General features: G+C 32.1%; 3 protein-coding genes across 3 annotated transcripts in view; 1 reads left to right on the forward strand and 2 right to left on the reverse strand.

The window, feature by feature from the left end:
• Nucleotides 1-12,483, reverse strand: part of LOC145330701 (26S proteasome non-ATPase regulatory subunit 8-like) — a 142,564-nt gene extending 130,081 nt beyond the window's left edge. The window contains exon 1 of the mRNA XM_080175369.1: nucleotides 12,450-12,483. The gene's annotated coding sequence lies outside the window, so the exon portion shown is untranslated. The remainder of the gene's footprint in view (nucleotides 1-12,449) is intronic.
• Nucleotides 1-12,492, reverse strand: part of Rpn1 (regulatory particle non-ATPase 1) — a 137,920-nt gene extending 125,428 nt beyond the window's left edge. The window contains exon 1 of the mRNA XM_080175274.1: nucleotides 12,451-12,492. The gene's annotated coding sequence lies outside the window, so the exon portion shown is untranslated. The remainder of the gene's footprint in view (nucleotides 1-12,450) is intronic.
• Adar (Adenosine deaminase acting on RNA) lies at nucleotides 3-18,557 on the forward strand. Its single transcript, XM_080175390.1, has 23 exons — nucleotides 3-79; nucleotides 823-918; nucleotides 2,894-3,035; nucleotides 3,237-3,336; nucleotides 4,097-4,178; nucleotides 4,911-5,006; nucleotides 5,208-5,271; nucleotides 7,004-7,138; nucleotides 7,332-7,514; nucleotides 7,811-7,953; nucleotides 8,367-8,441; nucleotides 8,791-8,869; nucleotides 10,272-10,365; nucleotides 10,765-10,847; nucleotides 11,212-11,313; nucleotides 11,595-11,740; nucleotides 12,066-12,109; nucleotides 12,781-12,942; nucleotides 13,410-13,498; nucleotides 14,414-14,504; nucleotides 14,757-14,886; nucleotides 17,723-17,860; nucleotides 18,044-18,557. The coding sequence occupies exons 1-22, from the start codon at nucleotides 11-13 to the stop codon at nucleotides 17,798-17,800; spliced, it is 2,283 nt and encodes a 760-aa protein (XP_080031516.1). The 5' UTR covers nucleotides 3-10; the 3' UTR covers nucleotides 17,801-17,860; nucleotides 18,044-18,557.
• Nucleotides 18,558-21,606: the final 3,049 nt, after the last annotated feature.

Below are 21,606 nucleotides of genomic sequence, written 5' to 3' on the forward strand. Positions count from 1 at the left end.
TTATTTCACAATGATAGAAGAAAATATTAAGAAAGGAAGTTCGCCAGTTAAAGCTTCAAATGTGGATCAAGTTAAAAAAGTAAGAAATGTACTAAGATTTTTTACATAAAAGCATGACTACGTCTAGCTTATAGTAGGATAGGGGAAATGCGGTTGTTTATAGGAGCTTTTTTTACGTAAATATCAGTGTATTAAGAAAAATTAAGAATAGAAAAAAACTACCTATAAAAAGTCAAATTATACACATTCTATTATCATGCACAAACATTAAGCTATATCAAAATATTTATAGACTACTCGTAAAATACATCTATTAAAAGGAAAATACAGTGGTGTATATTCTGCAAAATTGACCCTGCTAGGGGGGTGGGGGAAACATTTTTTTCCATTTTTCTCCCCTCCTTGGTGAAAAAACTAAAAGTTATGTGGGAGGGGGAATAATATGAATAAAATAAAGAGTTCAGAAAATATTTTTCCCCTTTCATGCTGGAAAAAAACTAGGATGGGAAAAAAGTAAAAGTTTTTGCAGCGGGGGAAAAATATGAATCTTGTGCAGGATATACACCCCTGGGAAAATATCCACTTTGCTCCACCTCGCAAAAGTATCATTCTTAAAAAGAAATAATCCAGATATTTTTGTTCTTAATGGGACTAGTAAGGCCAATGACGTTTAGAAATTCCTCGAAGACACTTGAAATGTATTTGAACCATTTTTTTTCATACGCAGACAGAATGCCATTTTCATATGTAAGACTATGATTTAAGCCTTTTATTGATTTATTGAGAAACTACTCATGGTCATAATTGTCCTTGTTTTTTAAGGATTACAAGTCAGAAATGTTGAAAGTTCAAAAGCAGTTTCTTGCAAACCAGCCGAAAGTAGCTTCCCCGGACAAATCAGGGGATGCTACAATCAAGGTGATTATATACAAGGTGTTTCAAATAAAACTGCATTTTCCGGTTTTGGGAAACAACCAGTAGGAGTATGAAAGAAATAATTATATATTCTTAATCTTTATAAAAATATGGATCAATTTTATAATAGGTGTTTTTTAATGTCTCTTAAAACAATAGCGCTTTTTAGAGCTTAAAGAATTCAAAATGTATGTGTGTTGCTTTATTCTTGTAGAATTTAGGGCTTTAACGTCCAAATAAATTCTTCTTTTTACTTGAAAACGACATTTTAGCATGCTCAACCAAATATTCTAATAATTACATTTAAAATCTAATTCAATAATGCTTTTTAAAAGAATAAATAACCAATTTTATTTTTATTTTAATTACGATTCAATCATAATCATTCAATTATGCTCTCATAACCGTTCCTCATACCCCTCCCCTTTTAATCTCTTAATCCCTTTTGATTTGACATTTGTGACATATTAACCTAATATGATATAAATAGAAGCACTTTTAACGACATTTTCAAACTAAGATAGTTTGCTTATTTTTTAAGATATTGAAATGAATTAAAAAGTGACTTGTTTTATTTATCAATGAGCATGGAATTAAAAGAGATTTTTTATGAAAAGTGCCTTTGCAATAGAGAAATAGAAAAAACTAAATTCCGAGGAACCCAAAAAGCTCTGTGTATGTAGCCAAAAAAAGAAAATATGTAAAAAATCTCAAATGCGGACATTGATTTAGCCTTTTATTACTTTGATATTGAACTTTTCAGCCTATATGTTGCAAAAAAATAAGTTAATTGAATCTCATTGTTGTCACAGATTTAGGATCAGGCATTTTTAACCTACATGTACCTATCAGTACAGCCACATTTTTAGAGATATCGAAAAACACCTTAAGTAAATGTTATGTGCATTTTTACAGAGAATATGGACCTATAAGGGGGGGGGGGGGGAGTTTGTACAGTTATAGGAAATGAAAATTCGGTACCAAATTTTGCCCTGGCCGTTTGGGCTTGTTTTTATAGTTATCAACCTAATTCTTTTTGTAAGCTCTCTTATATGAATGGATCTACCTGTAAATTTTGTAAATTAAATTTTGGGACTTTCCCTCTAGGGACTAGTGGGGCAAAAGACCCCCCGAAACACTAAAATTTTAAGTTATGAGCTTATTTTTAAAGATATCGAGCTGATTTTTTAAATGGAACCTTTTATTACATAGATGAGTTGATTAGCCACCACATATTTCATTTTTACACTTTACTTCTAGGGACTTTTGGAGTAAAACAACCCCTCCAAATACAAAATTTATAAGTTTTTAGCTAACATGCCCCTAGAGGTAAGGTGCAAAAATGAAATATGGGATGGCTAATCAACTGATTTATGCAATAAAAGCTTCCATTTAAAAAAACAGCTCTATATCTTTAAAAATAAGCTCATAACTTAAAATTTTAGTGTTTGGGGGGGAAGGAAAGTCCCAAAATTCAATTTTCAAAGTTTTACAGGTAGATCCAATCATATAAGAGAGTTTACAAAAAGAATTAGGTTGATAACTATAAAAACAAGCCCAAACGGCCAGGCCAAAATTTGATACTGAATTTTCATTTCCTATAACTGTACAAACTTCCCCCCCCCCCCTTTAAAAAGAGAACTCATTCGGTTCTTCAAGTATTGAAATCTTAAGCTACCGACATAAAACATACTGCTTTTTATAATAGGATAATGAAAAATAGATAGAGGTCCCGACTCCCTAATTCCTTTTAGAGGCGAAGCCTTTCGGGTTGAGACTACTAGTCTTTAAAAAAATACTTTAAATGTTGTTTCATGTTCTCTATAGATATTTCACTTATTTTGGATCATAAAGATATTTAAAACTGTTCAATATCATATATATCTTAAAGATAAATGGACAAGATTTCCAGTAAAATATCTCGGTCCTGCTGCACAAAAAAAAACGAAATTAGGTCCAACAAGTTTTATTTTTTTAGGTAAAATCTTCGCCTGTGGCTGGTGAAAAGCGCAAAGCCGCGTTCCCTGAATTGTTTGCACCGGCAGCTTCTCAACCCAAGAAGAAAAAGGGTCCTCCGCTGCCAAAAAATGCTTGTGTCATGCTCAATGAATATAAACCAGGTGCATTTTAACCTAGTTTTAGAAAATTTGTAATCAATATTAAGATGAGAAATTTTAAATAATGGTTGGATTAAACACCTTTCTAAATGGAATTCGTAGATTTATCTTCAGAAAAAAATCCTATAATTAAGTAACAAAACATATTATTATAAGAATGTCTCAAGTCCATAACTTAGTTTGATAGAATCCAAATGAATTAAGGTCTGGAATATATGCTGTTGAACCAAGAAGGCCAGTCTCATGATCCAATATTTGTCATGAAAGTCACGGTCAACGGTAGAGATTATGAGGGTAGGGGCAGGTAACAACTTGTAGATTTTGATGCATATTTATAATAAGAATTCATGATTTATAATCATGCTAAGATATCAAGTCTCTTATGGATGTTGTCATCCTTGTTTTTTTATAGAGTAACTGATTACATTGATCCTGTTCATGTTATAACAATTTTCTTGGCTAGTTATCTAGTTAGTTTTTATCATGATTGTTTGCTTCAAAATTGATTTTGGAATTTCTGTGGAAAGTTCATTCTCAATGTTGTGTCAGACAAGAATGATAGTGGTAAGAATTTCATGTCAATTATGGCTCAGTATAAGAGATGTTTATAGTTTTATTCATATGTATTTTTATTAAACTGTTATAAAGCTATAAACATCTTTTACCATTGTATAAGGAAGATAGCTGTATGCGAATTTTTTCTACATCAATTTAGTCAAATAATTTTAATTTTATTTATCGCATCGTATTAAAGACAGCTTTACACAAATATTAAAATGATGAATTAGAAGCCCAAAATCAGTTTTGTTAGTCCCCTAGGGAACGAAGGCCCTGGATAACAAAACTGTTATTGATCTTCTAATTTTGATTTTTATATTCGTGGATTATTGTCTGTATTGGAGTTAAAACGAATTAAATAATTCAAAATAATAAGCGATAACATTTTAATCTTTTTCCTTTTGTATTGAATACCTAAGTAATTTTCTTTGTATTTTTATTTTACAAAATCTGTAGTTTAGATTATTTTTACTAATTTACTCTGTCAAAAGTAAATATGACTTTAGAAGCAAAAAGTTGGCAAAGCAGGCAGCAGCTGAAGTAGCTTTACAATCAATCATTCAGTTCAAGAATCCCCTAGAAGCCCAGGTCTGTTATTTACATATTCTAAAAGGCGTGGTCCAAACACTAAGAAACTATGGCTACACACACACACAAAAGGCGTGGCTTCTACATTCAGGGGTGTATATTTTGCACAAGATTAATTTTTTTTTCCCTGCTGCAAAATATTTTATTTTTTTCCCCTCCTAGTTTTTTCCAGCACGGAAAGAAATAAAATGGAAAAATAAAAAAAATTCACCAAAAAGGTGAGAAAAATGAAAAAAAATGCTTTCAGTTCTCTTAATTTTTACATTCCCCCCCCCCCCCCCACTACATATTTTTTTTTAACCCCCCCCCCCTCAGCCGGGTCAAATTTAAAAATATACACCCCTGTCTATATTTAGGGTCGATATGTCTAATAGATATTTCTAATCATTAATTTAGGCATATTAGAAATCAATTTACAATATTGAAAGGAGGTTTCTGTTAAAGTTAAAATGCTTTGATTTTTCTGTTTTGTAAAAGGCGATACATAGGACATTTAGGCACAATTTTATGACATCTATACTATTCGTCAGAGTGAATATCATTATCCAACATCGAATACAGAAAAGAATTGGGCTTATTTAAAGGTTTCACAAATCAAATCAATTTGGAATAATATATTGAGCTGGATCTTTAAATCATTTCAATGGTGCGCTAAATCATCCCGTGCACCATTAAAATGATTTAAAGATCCAGCTCTGATAATAACTTTTTGAACTGTGACTGTCTTTTAAGGTGGCGATGGGTAAGGTTCCTATGGCTCCAATAAACATGGATTATACTTCAGATGACACCCTAGAGGCTGGACCTATTAAGATTAACTCATTTGAGGCATAGATGACTGTAAATTCAAATAATAGCATATTTTTGTTTATCATATTAAAAATTTTGCCTAATAATGGCGATATATTGAGAATGAGATACACATATGTACACAAAACCATCTAAGATTTATAGGGCACATAATATTCATTTCAAATGTTGCCTTTTAAACCACTGGCGTCAGTTATATTAAGTTATCTATGATTTGAGGACTCAACGACGGCACAAAGTGGGAATAAGTCAATTACACCAGTTAAAGAGGGAACTAAGCAATCAGGAATGTTTAATAAGGATTTAGAACTGTACACTCATTTTTAGAATAGGTACCTATACAATAATGGATATATATTATTACTTGGATATTGTATCAGATTTCCATGTTCTCTAATAAAGTGAATCTCGCAGCGGGTTAAAATAGCGATACCCCCATCTAGTGTTGCGGAGCCGGGAGCCGTAGAGCTGCCATATTTTGATGAAGCCGGAGCCGTAACTTTCGTTAAAAAACGGCTCCGGACTAGATAAACAAAGAGATTTTTTATCTATAATACAAAGTAGCTTGATGTCTGTCCGTCTGACCGTCTGTCCGTCTGTCTGTCCGTCTGAAGCTTAAGATCTCAGTAACCGCTGAACCGATTGGGCTCTACTCTTCAGGGATTATACCTACTGGTCCTGTGATGGTTTTAAGCTATTTTCCTGGGGGGTTGGACACCCCCAAAAACACCCCCCCTAAAATTTTTTTTTAGATTTTTTGTAAAATCTCAGTAACTGCTGAACAAATTGGGCTCTACTCTTCTGGGAATATACCTACTGGTCCTCTGGTGGTTTTAGGCTATTTTCTAGGAGGGTGGGACACCACAACCACCCTAAAAATAAAAAAATCCCTATTTCCAAATTTTTTATCTTTTTTTATTTTTGTAAACAAAAACCAGTAATTGGGTTGGGGAAACCCCACTGCACAATAGGGCGAAGCCCCCATGAACCCCCCCCCCCTCAAAAAAAAAAAAAAATTTCACCAAAAATTTTTTTGGGGCTTTTTGTAACTTTTAAAAATTGACATCTTTAAAAAGTTGTTGCATTTATAGGTATTAAATAAAATTTACAGAGGAGAGTTTTCATTTTTTGTGTATATGTGGTCCAATCAGTGGGACTATCAGAGCTTGCGCCGCATACAGGGTACTCGCTTATGCTAACCCCGTACGAGATATACGGTGAACAACCTGGGTTTAATTTTTACGAATTGAAATTTTTGTGCATACGGCGCACAACCTGGGTTTAATTTTACCAAAGAGTAATTCGGCAAAGAATAACTTTTTTGAAAATATAATTATAAAATTATTCTGGAGGGTTGACTTTCCATTACCTCATGGGGCGAAGCCCCTAGAGGCTAGGGGCGAAGACACTAGTAAATTATAATTTGGTAACTCTGTTTTGTCATGTGCAAATGCCCCTTTTAAGTTTTTCAAGTCCTTTTTTATCAAAATTGAACTTTTTAAAATTAAACCTTCAAAAGTCAAAAATGGACGTGGGAAAAAAATATGTCGAGTTTTTCTTGATTTTAGCCCGGAGCTGGAACCGGAGCCGCACCAAAATCAAACGGCTCCGCAACGTTGCCCCCATCTATCCTCTTTACCCTATCCCGTTCACTCTTACTGGATGAACGAACTGACCAATAAATGAGTTCCATGTTAGCGACCTAAATACACGACAATTTTTCCACGTAATAATATCATAACATCCAAGTATATTCTATATCCATTTATATAATGCAGTGATCATAAAAATGTGAAAGATTTATTATAATATTATAATATTGCTATTTGAATATTGAGTATTCGAGTGTTGATGAGATAACATCTATAAGCAGTAAATCACAAAAAAAAAATATTGGATTGACAAATAGATAAAGTTGGTTTAAGATCAGAGTTTTAGTGGTCATACCTAAATAAGACGAGAACATTTTTATAAATAAAAAAATATTAAAGTTGTGATTTATTTAACATTTGAAACAGAAGGCGACAAATGTGGTGAAAAGGTTGAGTCTCTTGTCTCTACAATTAAAACTGAGACAGCTGTTGGTGGTAAACCTGACACTGGTGCTCAAGGAGATTCTGCTTCTAAAGCTAAAAAGCAGCAAAATTCAGGCAGGAATAATTGGAAAGTTAAATGGATTAGGTTTTTGATAATATTTAAAATTTAATCCAGGGTGTATATTCTGCAGATGATTAATTTTTTCCTGCTGCAAAAATTTTTAACAGGGTTAACCATGCAGAATATACAACACTGGATTTTCATAACCTTTATCTATTTCCTTATCTAATAATTTTATAAACGTAGGTGGCGGATCTGCCCTGGACCAACTTAAGAACCCAATCATGAGCCTAAATGAATTAAAGCCTGGTTTAACTTTCGAGTGTAGTGAAATTGGCAGCAACCCAGATAATGCAAAGAAGTTTAAGACAACAGTTACTATTGATGGAAAAGTTTTTGAAGGTTTTGGCTCTAGTAAGAAGTTGTCTAAGGAATAAATCTCATATATATTCATTATTTTTTTCTTTTTTTCTTTTCTTTACTTAATTATGAGAATCTGCAAGAGGAACAACAATATTAAAAATTTGTACGCTTCAATAAGACTTATTGTTACATAAAGTATTTCAATTCTATTATAATATTTTTTTTGGGTCATGTCTTAAGTTAGAAAGATTGTGAAAGCTATCTCAGAATTATTTCAGCTTTTATGGAAACTTTAATGTGACTTGTACAGACATACAAAACATCTAACTACTTAAGCATGTATGAGGTTTAATATGCTTGTTAGGCTGCATGTGCCCGGGCTTGTTTATATAAATTATTTGGGGTAAACTTTACTCCAGAAACAAATACTCGCCAAGTTGCTACAGAACCTGAAAAAACAGCAGGAGATACAAATATTCCATTGTCAAGATTCTGTATGGATCAGGTTGGTTAAGAATTCCTGCATGGGATAATTTATCTTATTCAAAAGTACATAAAAAAACATGTGATAAGTTATTGATATACCTACCTTTCTGATTTTTACTCTCTCAAAAGTTTTTTCTAAAATTAATTCATAAAAACTATATCATTAGAGATTTCTCTTTTTTTCATAAACCTTAAACCTATTTGTATAAAGTATTAACTATCGAATTGATTGACTTTTGGAAAGATTTTGGAAAGATTACATAGATCTCATAGTGGGTTTTGGTTATTTTATTTTAGATTTCTGTCTTAGGATGATTTTAGGGTATTTTAAGTCTTTAACTCCTTCCAATTCAGAGGCCTTAATGTTAGGGGCGCAGTCGCCGTTCTAAACAGTTAAATAGTCATAAAACAAATTGTTCTCTATTTATCTAGGAATTAGCTGATACAGTAGCAAAGATGATTCTGGAAAAATTCGACTCTTTGGTTGTTGGAAATATGGTCGCTTCAAGGAAAATAATATTAATTTTACAACTAAAACTTGCCAATATTTACTAGGTATTTAATTTATATTTAAAGAAATTTCGCCGAAAAAGCCTTTTTGTCACCCAAAATTTTTTTTCAACTTTCAAAGAAAATTTTTTTTTAAAATTTTTTTTTGGATGGTCTTAGGTTGAGTATATCCTTATTGCTTATATATCTAGGAAAGGTGCAGTGGGAGGTCCCCTTTTCAGTCCAATGTATAATTGTGTAAACTATGAATTTGTATATAGGTATACAATTATACATGGAACATTAAGCTACTCTGGTATACTTGTTGATGTACTAATTTACTTAGATTAATATTTATGCTCATGCCAGGAGAAAAGTAATAGCTGGAATAGTAATGAGCACAGGAGATAAGATGAAAGAATTGAAGGTTGTTAGTGTCACTACAGGTTGTTATATTCATTTATATTATGGCTAGTTTCTGGACCAAGATTTAAATTTTTAAAAGGATACTTCTAATGGAGAAAACTAATAATGAAAAAGTGAAAACATTAGGTATTTACATACATATTCCCTAGAGTAATATAGGTATCTAATTTACATTTTTTCAAGCTAATATAAAATATCACAAGAGATTGTTGTATCAATTCGTTGATTTATTACCTAGGTATTTATTATTTCATATAATAAAATTCTAAAACTCTCAGCTTTAGAAAAAAATATGCTTTAGCTAGGTATATATTAAAAAATTTATATTTTTAACATTTATATGATTTTGCCAAAGGGAACTATGCAACTTAACGCATTGATGTTAAACTGTTTTTAACCTATTTTTAAAACGTATATAAAAAATATACTATGACACCAGTAGAATGAGACTGCAGAGCCTAAATTTGAATTAAGTCCCCAATAAACTTTTTGGGGGGGATTTAAATATTATTTTTACTGTTGCCGTGATCATTTTGACCGAATCAAAAGGCCTTTTTTTTTATTTGGGTAAAATTCGTAGCTTTTAGAGTGTTTTGCTTCATAAATATTGTATTCTGGTATAGAGTAAAATTAGGCCTTATGATTTTACTATAAAAATTCACTAAAAAGTTAATTCTTTATAATATATCAACGAATTAACATTAACATGTTTGTGTTCTCTCACTTATTTTAAAAACATAAAAAATGGCTGTAAAGGGTTAAATGACAACAAATGTTTATGCAATACAACAAATTTATTTTTGTCACATATACAAATGTGTTATAAAATAAGATTATTCAAACTTATTTTTTAAAATAATTTTAAAAAGTATGTATCTTTTATGTGTATGGTTTTCATTCTTTTCATTTTAAATAAATAAAAAATATTTAACTACATTGGAAATACGTCACTTTGTGAAAACACTCTTTTTTTGAATTGTAAAGAATTATATAAAACAAGACTTCTTATTGGTTAGATTTCAGAATTATTTGTTTTATTGTAAATGTTAGATTTTTCAATGAAATTAATTGTTTTGGAAAAAAAAATTATTTCCAATGAACAGAGTAATGTTTTTTTATTGTATCAATATAAAGTGAATTATATAAAAATGTTCTGTAAGCCACAATGTTACCCGAAGTAAAAACAGAGCTTTTGCTTCGGTCAAAATGATTACAGCAACACTAAAAATTAATTTTTAAATCCCCCAAAAAAAGTTTACTGGGGACTTAATTCAAATTTGGGCTCTGCAGTCTGATTCTATAGGTGTCCTAGTATATTTTTGACCCCCCATTCAAAAATAGGTTAAAAACAGTTTAAGCAGTTTTGTTTCTAAAATTATTTGCTTTCATTGTCTATTGGTACTAATTGACTCTTTTGTTAAGGAACTAAATGTATAAATGGTGAATATATGAGTGATTCTGGAAAAGGATTAAATGATTGTCATGCAGAAATTCTGAGCAGAAGATGTTTTATGAGGTAACATTCAGAATTCCTGTATATCCGTATAAGATATATGTCTGTCTATGTGTACTGTAGGATCTTACTGACCGCTGAAACAATTTGGTTATTAACGATAGTACATATGTACAAAAAGATAATATAGAAATTATTTTAATTAAGGTTTATGTCCCTTGAGCTAGAGAAGATAGTTAGTAATAATGGAACTATACCAGAAGATAATGTTCTAGAAATTATTTTATTTAAGGTTTATGTTCCTTGAGCTAGAGAAGATAGTTAGTAATAATGGAACTATACAAGAAGATAATGTTCTAGAAATTATTTTATTTAAGGTTTATGTTCCTTGAGCTAGAGAAGATAGTTAGTAATAATGGAACTACACCAGAAGATAATGTTTTAGAAATTATTTTATTTAAGGTTTATGTACCTTGAGCTAGAGAAGATAGTTAGTAATAATGGAACTATACCAGAAGACAGCGTTCTAGAAAACTCACCCTCAGGTTCAATGAATGATAAAGTATAAGGGTTTCAAACAAGGATTGCAAGCTAAAGATATCTCTAAAATCAAATCTTGAAATGTAGAATCATTATTTTGTTAATGTTCGTTTGTCTGGTCTTTGATATGTTGAGCTTCGCAAATATGGATGTTTTCATCCTTCTCAATAAAAGAATTAAAAGCTTTTGCTTAAAAATTTAACAGTCAAATTAAGTTGTGTTTATGAGTTATTAAGGATTAATACATATCACAAAATAAAATTTCAATACACATAGTCTTGAAACGGTTTTAGGCTACTGATCCCTAAGATTTCAGGGGTGTAGCGGCTAGTACACTATTTACCAATATCACATTGTTTCTGACTAAAGGCGGTTACAGAGTAAAATCTGGAGTCCAATTTCATCTGTACATCAACACAGCTCCTTGTGGAGATGCCAGGATATTTTCTCCTCATGCTGCAGAGAAGAGAGGTATTATTTAATTCTCTCAGGCCATGTAGCTCGTGGAGGGAAGGGGGGGGGGGCCCGGGGGGGGGGTGAAGTTCATCTCCTCAAAAAATCTTATAATTGGCCTTGGACCAATGCTAAAAATTCCTGAAAATTTCGGAACAATTGGCCAGCCGATTTTTGAAATATTAGTGTAAGTTGACATGTAAACAGATAGACCTCCTATTACTTCAGTATATTAAGAATTTCTATATAATTATATATATGTGCCCTTATCTGTAGGAATTTTAAATTTTGTTATTTAGTTGATGTTGATGATATAATGGGTGAGACAGACTCAGGTCTAAACAGAAGATCTCGAGGTCAGCTGCGTACAAAGATTGAGTCTGGAGAGGGAACCATACCTGTTACCTCTGCAGAGGGAATACAAACTTGGGATGGGGTCATGCAGGTATAACCTTACAAATACATTCCTTGTCCATTTATTCTTATCTTTCTTGTCTTGCAAGGACTTAAGGATAGTTCTCTGGTAAAGTGACCAAGCAAATGTTAACACCTAAGGTGTATAACAGAAACCCAACCCTTTGATTGCACAACCATTGTCTGGAAGTTCTAATTAAATAATAATGATTTATACCAGCAGCTGATTACCTATGAGTAAAGATATCACATCTACTTTTACAGTTGTCACTGCATTGTCTTTGTAGTATTTATACGGTAATATATATACACTGATGTATGTATATGAAAAAAGAATTCTTAATTTTTATGTTCAGGGCTCAAGACTGTTAACAATGTCCTGTAGTGATAAGGTTTGCAGGTAATAATTAATTCAAAACTATTCCAGGGGTGTATATTTTTTATTTTTTTTCTATTTTTCTCCCATCTTTGGTGAAAAAAATAAAAAATATGTGGAAGGGGGCATAATATGAATAAAATAAAGAGTTCTATAAATATTTTTCCATTTTATCCCCTTCCTTGCTAGAAAAAACTAGGAGGGGAAAGAAAAAAATTTGTAGCCGGGGAAAAAAAAATCTTGTGCAGAATATACAACCCTGAACTATTCATTTAGAAATCTTTCTCAACCAAAGTTAAAAGGAAAAAGTCTACTTCATCATTCTGAAATATATTTCAAGTAAAAAACACTCATTATCAATCGCATCTCTTGTAGAAGTGAATCAAGCAATATTAGCTTGGTCGTTTTCAAAATTCAAAATAGAAGAGGATTGCATTTTTTAACCATGTTGATATATGGCGTTATACGTGGGACTCACATACTATAATAAACATTCAATTACCTTATTTTACATATTTGATCTTATTGATTGGGTACATATTATATTCTGTGGTTTTAACTCCGTGGCATGGGCTTTCAGTTTACTATGATATGAAAAATGCAGTAATGGCAATCCAATTTACTGGAGTTTACGGATTCTGCTGTTGATTATGACTACAATTTATGGGAATTTTTTTTCATTATTGATTTTTTAGATGGAATGTGTTAGGTCTGCAAGGATCCCTTCTCTCCTATTACCTGGAACCTGTATATTTATATTCCATAATTCTGGGCTCCATGTTTCATCCAACTCATCTAATGCGAGCTGTCACTGGCAGAATTGAGGGAACCTTGTCTGGTCTTCCTAAACCGTTCAGGCACAATTTATAAAGTAGTAGAATAGAATAACCCAAGACGTAGCGCACTCGCGCGTCGTCGGGAAGGTGATCGGTTCGAATCTCGGCTTAACACCGCATCATTTAGAGTAGGATGAAAGCTCTCGTCCAAAACAGGCGCCAACCATTTCTATATACAGTTGGAACTTCCAGACAGTGGTCGTACATTAAAAAGTTAATTGTCTGTTGGGTGTTATTTACCCTAATACCTTGGGTGTTTGGACAGAAAAGGAGAGATTTGGCTTCTCTTAGGTAGTTTATGATGTATCTCAAGTAAATATCTTGTGTGCACATATTTGGGAAGTCCTTACTTAGGGTAGGTAGGGATTAATGTCTTTTTCCTTAATGTCCCATGCATGACAATAGGATGAAGAACCTATTTAACATATTTATTCATGGTAAGATTACGGCTTTGTTTTTATTAAAAACTTTATATATTTGCCTCAAAGGTTAAATACACCAAAATTGAATTTGTTAACTTCACCTGAAGTGAGACAACCTGGAAAATCCCCTAATCACAGCCTAAATTGGACTCTAGGTGAGTTATTGATATTTTTCTCATAGTGAAAATTTTTAGGTCTTCCTCATTTATTGCATCAGAACTATGATCGCAGAAAAGTCCTTTAAGAATAGAATCAGGAACTTTAGGTTTCAAAATATCATGTTGCAGCCTGAGAAAATCTCTAAAAACAAAATAACAAAAAATGTTATTTTGAAACGGACAAAAGTTTCTGATTCTACTCCTCAAGGTCTTTTTTAGGAGTACAATGAAGCTATGGTTATGATGCAATAAATTTTTGACCTCCATAATGTGTTTAATACTTGTCCAGAATGCAGTGTGCCGGAGCCGTATAATTTTGATGCGGCTCCGGCTCCGGCTCCAGCTCCGGCTCCGGCTCCTACCTTAAAATTAATATATCAATTTTTTTTCATTATTGAATTTGATAAAATAAAATAAATAATATAAAATATTTTGCTTTTATTTGATTAAAGCTATATAAAAGTAGAAGGATGTGTGTCTATTTGTTAAGTAACAATAGTTTTTCAGTTTATTATATGAAAGTAGACCGTTGCCAAATTATAATATTACTTTAAAAAATCATTTTTAGCTAGTCCGGAGCCGGAGCCGTTTTTAACGAAAAATACGGCTCCGGATCCGGCTCCGGCTCCACCAAAAATGTTGCTGCTCCCGGCTCCCGGCTCCGGCTCCGGCTCCAGAACACTGCCAGAATGGTTAAATTTTTACACAAGTATTTTTTCATAAAAAGGTATAATAAATGAAACTGCACTACATAAATTTCAAAGAAATAGTTGTGGCAAAAAATCCCCTAATATCCATTACAATTACATATTATTTTCCTATTGAACATTGTTGATTTCAGCAACGATATAGTTTTTTCTACAGCTGTATCAGTGTTTGCATACTGCATAGTCATACCTACTAATTTTCAAGGTGATACAAGCAAAGAGATATGTGACGCTACAAGGGGAACCACAGAATCTAAAAGTGCTTCCAGACTTGCAAAGTACAATCTATTTTGCAGGTAAAATTTTTATTTCTTTTCTATAACTAAAATATTTTGACATTAAAAAAACCTTTGTTTAAAAATGTGTATTGTTCTTCACCAGTTAGTTTATATTATAATTAGTTGCTACGTCCCCAAGAGGCCTCTAGAGGCAGTTGAGATAGGTGGGTTTGGAAAGCCAACCCCCTTATTTTCAATATAAGTTTCTAAACGGAAAAGTAAAAAAAATAGTTTATTGTGCAATTATCCAACAAGCTAATTTTATTCCAGGTGGTTAAAGCTGGCTGAGAGTGGCAAACTAACTAACAGAGAAGCATTAGCTTCGCCAATACCTACAGTGTATGCTCAGGCAAAGAAAGGAAGCAAATCTTTCCAAACTTCCAAGGAACTTTTGTTTAAAGTAAGACTTTACTATATTCAGCTGATAAATGTATGCGCAAGAGCATCCCAGATTTTTTTACTTATAGTAGGGAAATATTTCGTGAGGTTAATCCAAATGAAATCTTTAACATAAGAATAAAAATATTTAAATTCAGACCATAAGGAAAAAGGATAAGAGGATGAATACTCACCCCCTTTTCATGGTAAAATACTACTTTCCCATCCCTAAATTTTTAAAGAAAATTTAGCAGACGAAAATCAAAAGCCGCCCAGGGCTTTTTGTATATCAATCATAAATAATATTGTGAATGAAAAGAAAAGCGATATTTAGCAAACAGCCGTGGGCGATCAGAATCAGCTGAATGTTTATTATGAAAAAAAATTCCCCCTTTTTAGAAATGAAAGGATTCATCTTCCATGCACAAATTTTTGGTAATAAAAATAAATTCTTTGTAATTTTTAATTAAAACATTTAAACGACAAAATCTAAAAGTAAAATGTAAAAAAAAAAATTTTATTTGATGTTGTTATTTTAGTATTTTTTTTATAGGGTAAGGGGGGGGAAATTTCGTTTTTTTTTCGTTTTTTTTTTAAAAAAAATGGGGTAAATATTAATATTTTCAAATGAAACCAAGACCAGTAGAAAGCTTACGGAAAGGACTATCAGGTCCTAAAAGGACATTATCCTAGGACTTTTAGAAGTTGGCCGAAATTGACCGCAAAAAAGTTACCGATATTTCCCCACCACCGGGTGAAATATCGGTAATTTTTTTCAACCTAAAAAAATCGATGAAAAACGGCCAGTCGAATATAAATAATCATAATTAGTATAGGTTATAGGGATTATCCACAAAAAGTTTCATAATGATCGGACTATTCCTTCTATGTTAAAAATGAATTTTTTTGAAAGACGCGAATTTTCGATTTTTTTTTTCGAAAATTTTTTTTTTAAAAACTTAAAATTAATATAAGAAAAATACGTATTTTATTACTTTTTAGGCCTGATCCTTAAAAAGCTCACATTGAACTATAGATTTAGCCCAAAAAACATGAAAATTGATTAAAAATTGACCTCAAAAATTGAATTTGAAGCAAAAGTGTCATCTTTGCAAAAAATCTTGACTACATTTTAACCTTAAAAAAATCGATGAAAAAAGGCCAAATGACCAAACAAGCGTAATAAATCATAATTAGTATAGGTGATTGGGATTAATCACAAAAAAATTCATAAAGATCGGACTATTCCTCCTATGTCAAAAATATTTTTTTTTTCAAAGGACCAGAAATTTTGATTTTTTCCTCGCAAAATTTTGATTCAAAAAATAAAATTAATTTTTTTTTGTTTTTTATCTGTTCTATTCATTTTTAGGCCTAATTCTTAAAAAGTCCATATGGAATAATAGATTTGACAAAAGAAAACATGAAAACATGACCTTAAAAGTTGAATTTTAATTTCTTTTGAAATTACCGATTTTTCCCCCGGCGCCAACTTTGGTCATTTTTGAAAAAATATTAACCCGATTTTAAAGCTCTCAACGGATTTGGAAAAAGCGGGCAATTTCTAGTTCAAAAGGTTTTAACGGATCAGCTCTAGGTCTTTACACACCTACTAAAAAATTTTTGGAAAAAAAAAATTTTTCGTCCGACTTTGAGACCCAATAAGTACCCTTAATATTCATCTCACAAAAAATTCATTTTTGTAGGCAATTTAATAAGGAACAAATTTGCTTTTATGTTTTTTTCTGTCATTTGAAAGGAACATGGAGAAAAAGGTCATTTAATGAAGGTAGGTCGAAATTACCGAGAATAGCCCCTTACCGAAACTTCCCCCCCCTTACCCTATTTAATAACGAAATTTTCTTTTTATTTTTAATTTAAATATTATATTCTAATTATTAAAACTTTACATATTAATTTTGTAATCCTCCCATTTGAAAAGTGGTGGAATAGCAATAAAATTTAGCGCGGCAACAGCGCTAATTAGGCCCCTGGGCCCACTGCCTATTTTCGTCTTCTAGTTGCTTCAATTCCTCTCTTTTATTTTTTTCTCTATGATTCAGACAAATGTAGTTTTCAATTTATTGTCCAATATAATAATTCTTTTTAATAATTAAACAATACTATATAAAAAGCAAGATGAAATCAAATATTTATTTCTCAGTAAAACGGGGATAGTTGAATATACGATAAATTAATATCAATGATAATAAACAAAATTACGCCTTGATGAAATTATTGGAGGAAAAGTTTTGAGACTTTGTCTAAACAAACGAAATCCTGATCCACTCTTACCCTAAAAAAAATCGGATCTACTGCAGTTCACGGTAAAATATTGCTGGTAAGCAATATTTCCAAAAATCTATGAATTTTAAAGGCTGCTAGCTGTCAAACGGCTGAACGTACAGAGCATACCTGCACACCATTTTAATCGGCATAAGAAGGTCTACAAATAATCTGGAATAGCCAAGATCCAATTATGCACAGGGAAAGCTTCACTGAAGAAAAAACGCGTAAAATAGATCTTTTTCGCGCATTTCTCTACACTGCGAGATAATTATGCATTATTGATTTATGGCTATTTTAGATTATTTGTAGGCCTTTTTATGCCACTTAAAACAGTGTGCGGGCATGATCTGTACGTTCATCCGTTTGGCAGCTAGCAGCCTTTAAAATTCATAGATTTTTGAAAATATTGCTTACCAGCAATATTATACCGTGAACTGCAGTAGATCCAAAAAATCAATTCTAACCAATGGCAGATCGAGTCTATATACTATAAAAGTAATTTTCAGTCCGCCCTCCCCCCTTTCTCTCTCTCTCTCTCTATTTGATTTTTACTTTTTATCTTATTTTAGGCATTTAAGAAAGCGGAAAATGGAGACTGGATAAAGAAACCAATTGAACAAGATGATTTTGAAGTCAGAAGAAGATAAAAATTACCTCCCTAGTTACCTGTTTACCTATAATTTTGTTTTATTATTATGAAGTAGGAGGCATGTTGTTGTTGTTTTGGCTGCTCATAGTCAGTTTCCGGTCCGGGTAGTCATCAGTGGGGTGAGGGGGGGGGGGGGCGGCAGAACAGGTGGTTTGGTGCAGGTTTGCCCGGGGGTGTACATCTTCTTCTCCTCCTCCCCGGATAGGTCCACTGCGGAAAAGCTTGCACCCTCGGACCTAAGGCATCTAATCAAACTTTGTTATCTTCCTATAAATCATTTGTAATAAGTTTATTAATTAAGTTACATTTGAGTAAAAAATAATCATATATTTATACCTAAGTAATACCTATCAAATAAAGTAGACATATTTTTTATTTGATAAACTCACTTTTCAATTTAATCTTTTGTAACATGGGAGGGAGGTGAGGTTGGAAGGTGGAGGTAGAGATAGATTTCTATTAACAATTTTGTTTATATCAATATTTTAATGTTCTGAGCAGCCTAATATTGGATTTCCCCCTCCCTCTTTGCTAAAACTGTATTTTAAAGCCAATCTTCATATGACAAAAAAATATCTTATAAGGGCATTTATTCTTTTACGAAGCGATCATGAAATGTAAAAATGTTCAATAATGTAATCAAGTGTAAATAAATAAGTGTAATTTTTTCCCGAATGAACAGTTGAAATTTTTTTATACCTTACTATTTGGGTGATAAATGTATAATATATTTTAAAAGCATTATTTTTCAGAAACATTTCTAGATAAAGATGTTTTTGAACACTTTAAGTAGAATAGGAGGAAGTTCTCTAAATGTATCTGTACGAAATTTTCACAATACCAGCCCTCTGCACAAGATCAAGGCTGGTAGATACAAAGTAAGTCTATAAAGTTCAATAAGGAAGGATGCACTTTAGACCTGTTTAAAACATTTGGTTCTTTCCGTGACAGTATTTCATCATATGTGTTCGATTCAAACTTGTATTGTGAAATGTTTTGTTTGCCTGTTCCCTTGTACCTGGGTTTTCTAATGATGAAAGTAAACAAAATCTCAACCAGTCATTAGTATCTACAACATCAATCTTTTATTGGAAATATGGGGCCTTAAAACCTTAGTTTGATTTTATAGTTAGCATCGTAAAAGAAGCTTAAAGGATGTCTACAGGAAATAAACCGCGTTATCTGCTGTATGGCTGCAGCTTGTAGACCAAATACCCTAGATTAGAAGCCTCCAGCTTCAATAACAAAAAGTTAAAGGTATTTCAAAATGATACTTTACGGAGTTGAAAGTCTTTCAGCAGTTAACGCGGCATATTTCCTGCAGGCTTCCTTTAATTTAAATAAATAATCTTTGTAGGTAACTCTTGACCATAATAAGCCACTGACATATGAGATGGCTTTCTGGCCAGAGAAAATTGGAACACACAAATCATTCAATTCATTTAATACTGGACAGCTTGAGGGTAAGATTTCATTCTAACAAAATATAATTGGAATTCTTTTTTTTTTAGGGGGGGGGGGCAGTTTTTCTCGATTCAAAAATGGCTACAAACTAACTTTTAAATCATAGAGGGGGAAAGTTTTCTGTGTCCAAACCTTGGCTCCAAGGATTATACCTACAATTTGTTTCTAGGACCTTTGTTTTAATATTTTACATATAAGTTATTTCGTAATAGTAAAAGTATTATTTGAAGCAACTTCTAACGTTTACAAGATTATCTTATTATCATAATTTTATTAACTATTGGATAAGAGTTTTCTGATTATTCTCGCCAGCCACTATGAAATAATCGAATTAACAGGTATCAATACTTTATTATAGGTATGCTTGGTTGGAAGAAAAGTTTGGAAAGAGGTGGCACTATGTTGTCTTATAAACTTTTCATTGAAGATTTGTTTATCAGGAATGTTAATGCATTTTTTAACAAAATTTATAATGAACAAACACTAAAAAATGAAATGAAAATTGTACCCATGTTATTTTATTATTACTGAATTCTTTTAGATTTTTTTTCATAAACCTTCAGTTCACTTTACAATACTGCAAAATTAAAGTCTGGCATATTATTATAAACTGTTCTTATAGCTTTGATGCTTAGACAGTTATACAAAATAATTGTAAGTATGAACAGTAAGATCTCGTCAACAGCTAAATGTAGGTCCTGGGCTGGTCTCAGACTTATTGTTAAAAGGGGGGTGGGGTGTCACTTCAACCCTAAAATGGAAATTGTTCCTAGGAAACTTAAGCCCAATGCAAAAAAAATATATTCTAGAACTCTTCGGTTATGGCCCTAGAGGTTAAAAAACAAATCCACCGATTTGTGATAAAAAACAGGGAGGGGACATTAGGCTGTTTATTACGCAAGTCCCCAAACTTTTATAATAACGTTTTCTTATTCGTTGGCTCACAACTATAGGGACTTTATTGAATTTAGATTGGTTCATTAATTTAAGTGTCCAAACGTTTCAAGCACTAATTGTAATCTACAGAAGGGTTAATTTTGTGTAGCATCATTCCTGGATAAAAAGTGTCTTTAACATGATTGTTGTAGACGGTTTGTAAAAGGTACCTGGTCTCAACTATTTGTTAGTGAAATTATTATCAAGAGACAGCATAATATGATTAGGATTGCAGGTAAGGAAAGGTTTTACTAGAGGTCGTGATCCAGCAAATTAATTCCATTTGAAATTGCTGAAATTTTTTATATTTTAGTGGCGTATTGTGGTGTAAAACTTGTTTTGTGCTGTAACTAAATGGGACTATCCACGAACAAGAGCAAGTGATTCTAAGCATCTTCCAGCATTGACCCATAGTATTTTTTTTAGTAAATATACTATAGTTTATGTTTAATATTTGTTTTATCGACTAAAAAGTTAGGTTTCACCATGGTTTTATATGAAAAAAACTTTGAAATGCAAAGCAATTTTTAAAGCAATATCATCAAATGCTTTGTTGAGTTCAAAGGACAAAATAAAATAACACTGCAGAAAAGCATCAAATGTTGTAAATTGTAAAAGTACATTAATTAAACTGTTTACAAGTTACCAACCCCTTTTTTTAAATATACATTTTTAATCACAATAATCTATTTTTTGTCAAAGCTTTTAAACAACAGTTTGTACTCATCAAAACATTCGATGATATTGCACCAAACAATGCTTAACATTTCAAAGTTTTGTTCATATAAAACCATGGTGAAACCTAACTTTTTAGTCGATAAAACAAACATTAAACATAAACCTAGTATATTTACTAAAAAAATACTATGGGTCAATGCTGGAAGATGCTTAGAATCACTTGCTCTTGTTGGTGGATAGTCCTCATTAAGTGGATAAAAAAGTGGGGGTGGTTGAGAAGATATCTTTGTTTAATTTGTTTGTCAGAATCATGGCCCCTTATTCCTAGGTTTTACATTTTTTTTAAAGAAACGCCCAAGTTTCTCTTCTACCATAGACGTCCAAGGGGGGGGGGGGGTAATGGGGCGATTACCCCCCCCCCCCTTTCCCATTTAAAATTTACCCCTACCCTGGGGGTGCCGTAGGCACCCCCAACCATTTAGGATGGGGTATTTACTCCTCCCAAACAATTTTGGGGGGGTAAATACCACCCCAAAATAAAAAATCTCTAACAAAAAAAAATGTAGCTTACTTGATAACTTCATTAGATGATGATTAGAGTCTCACTTCATAGGGTTTCATTCTTTCTAAAGTGTTTATATCTTGTGATTGCTTTGCTACTGTCTCAGTGAATTACTTATTTTTTGTAGGAATAATCAATAAACAGCTGACGGCAAGAAAAGTTTA

The sequence above is a fragment of the Acartia tonsa genome, chromosome 1 (assembly GCF_053477335.1).
Source record: "Acartia tonsa isolate MP-2025a chromosome 1, ASM5347733v1, whole genome shotgun sequence".
NCBI lineage: Eukaryota > Metazoa > Arthropoda > Copepoda > Calanoida > Acartiidae > Acartia > Acartia tonsa.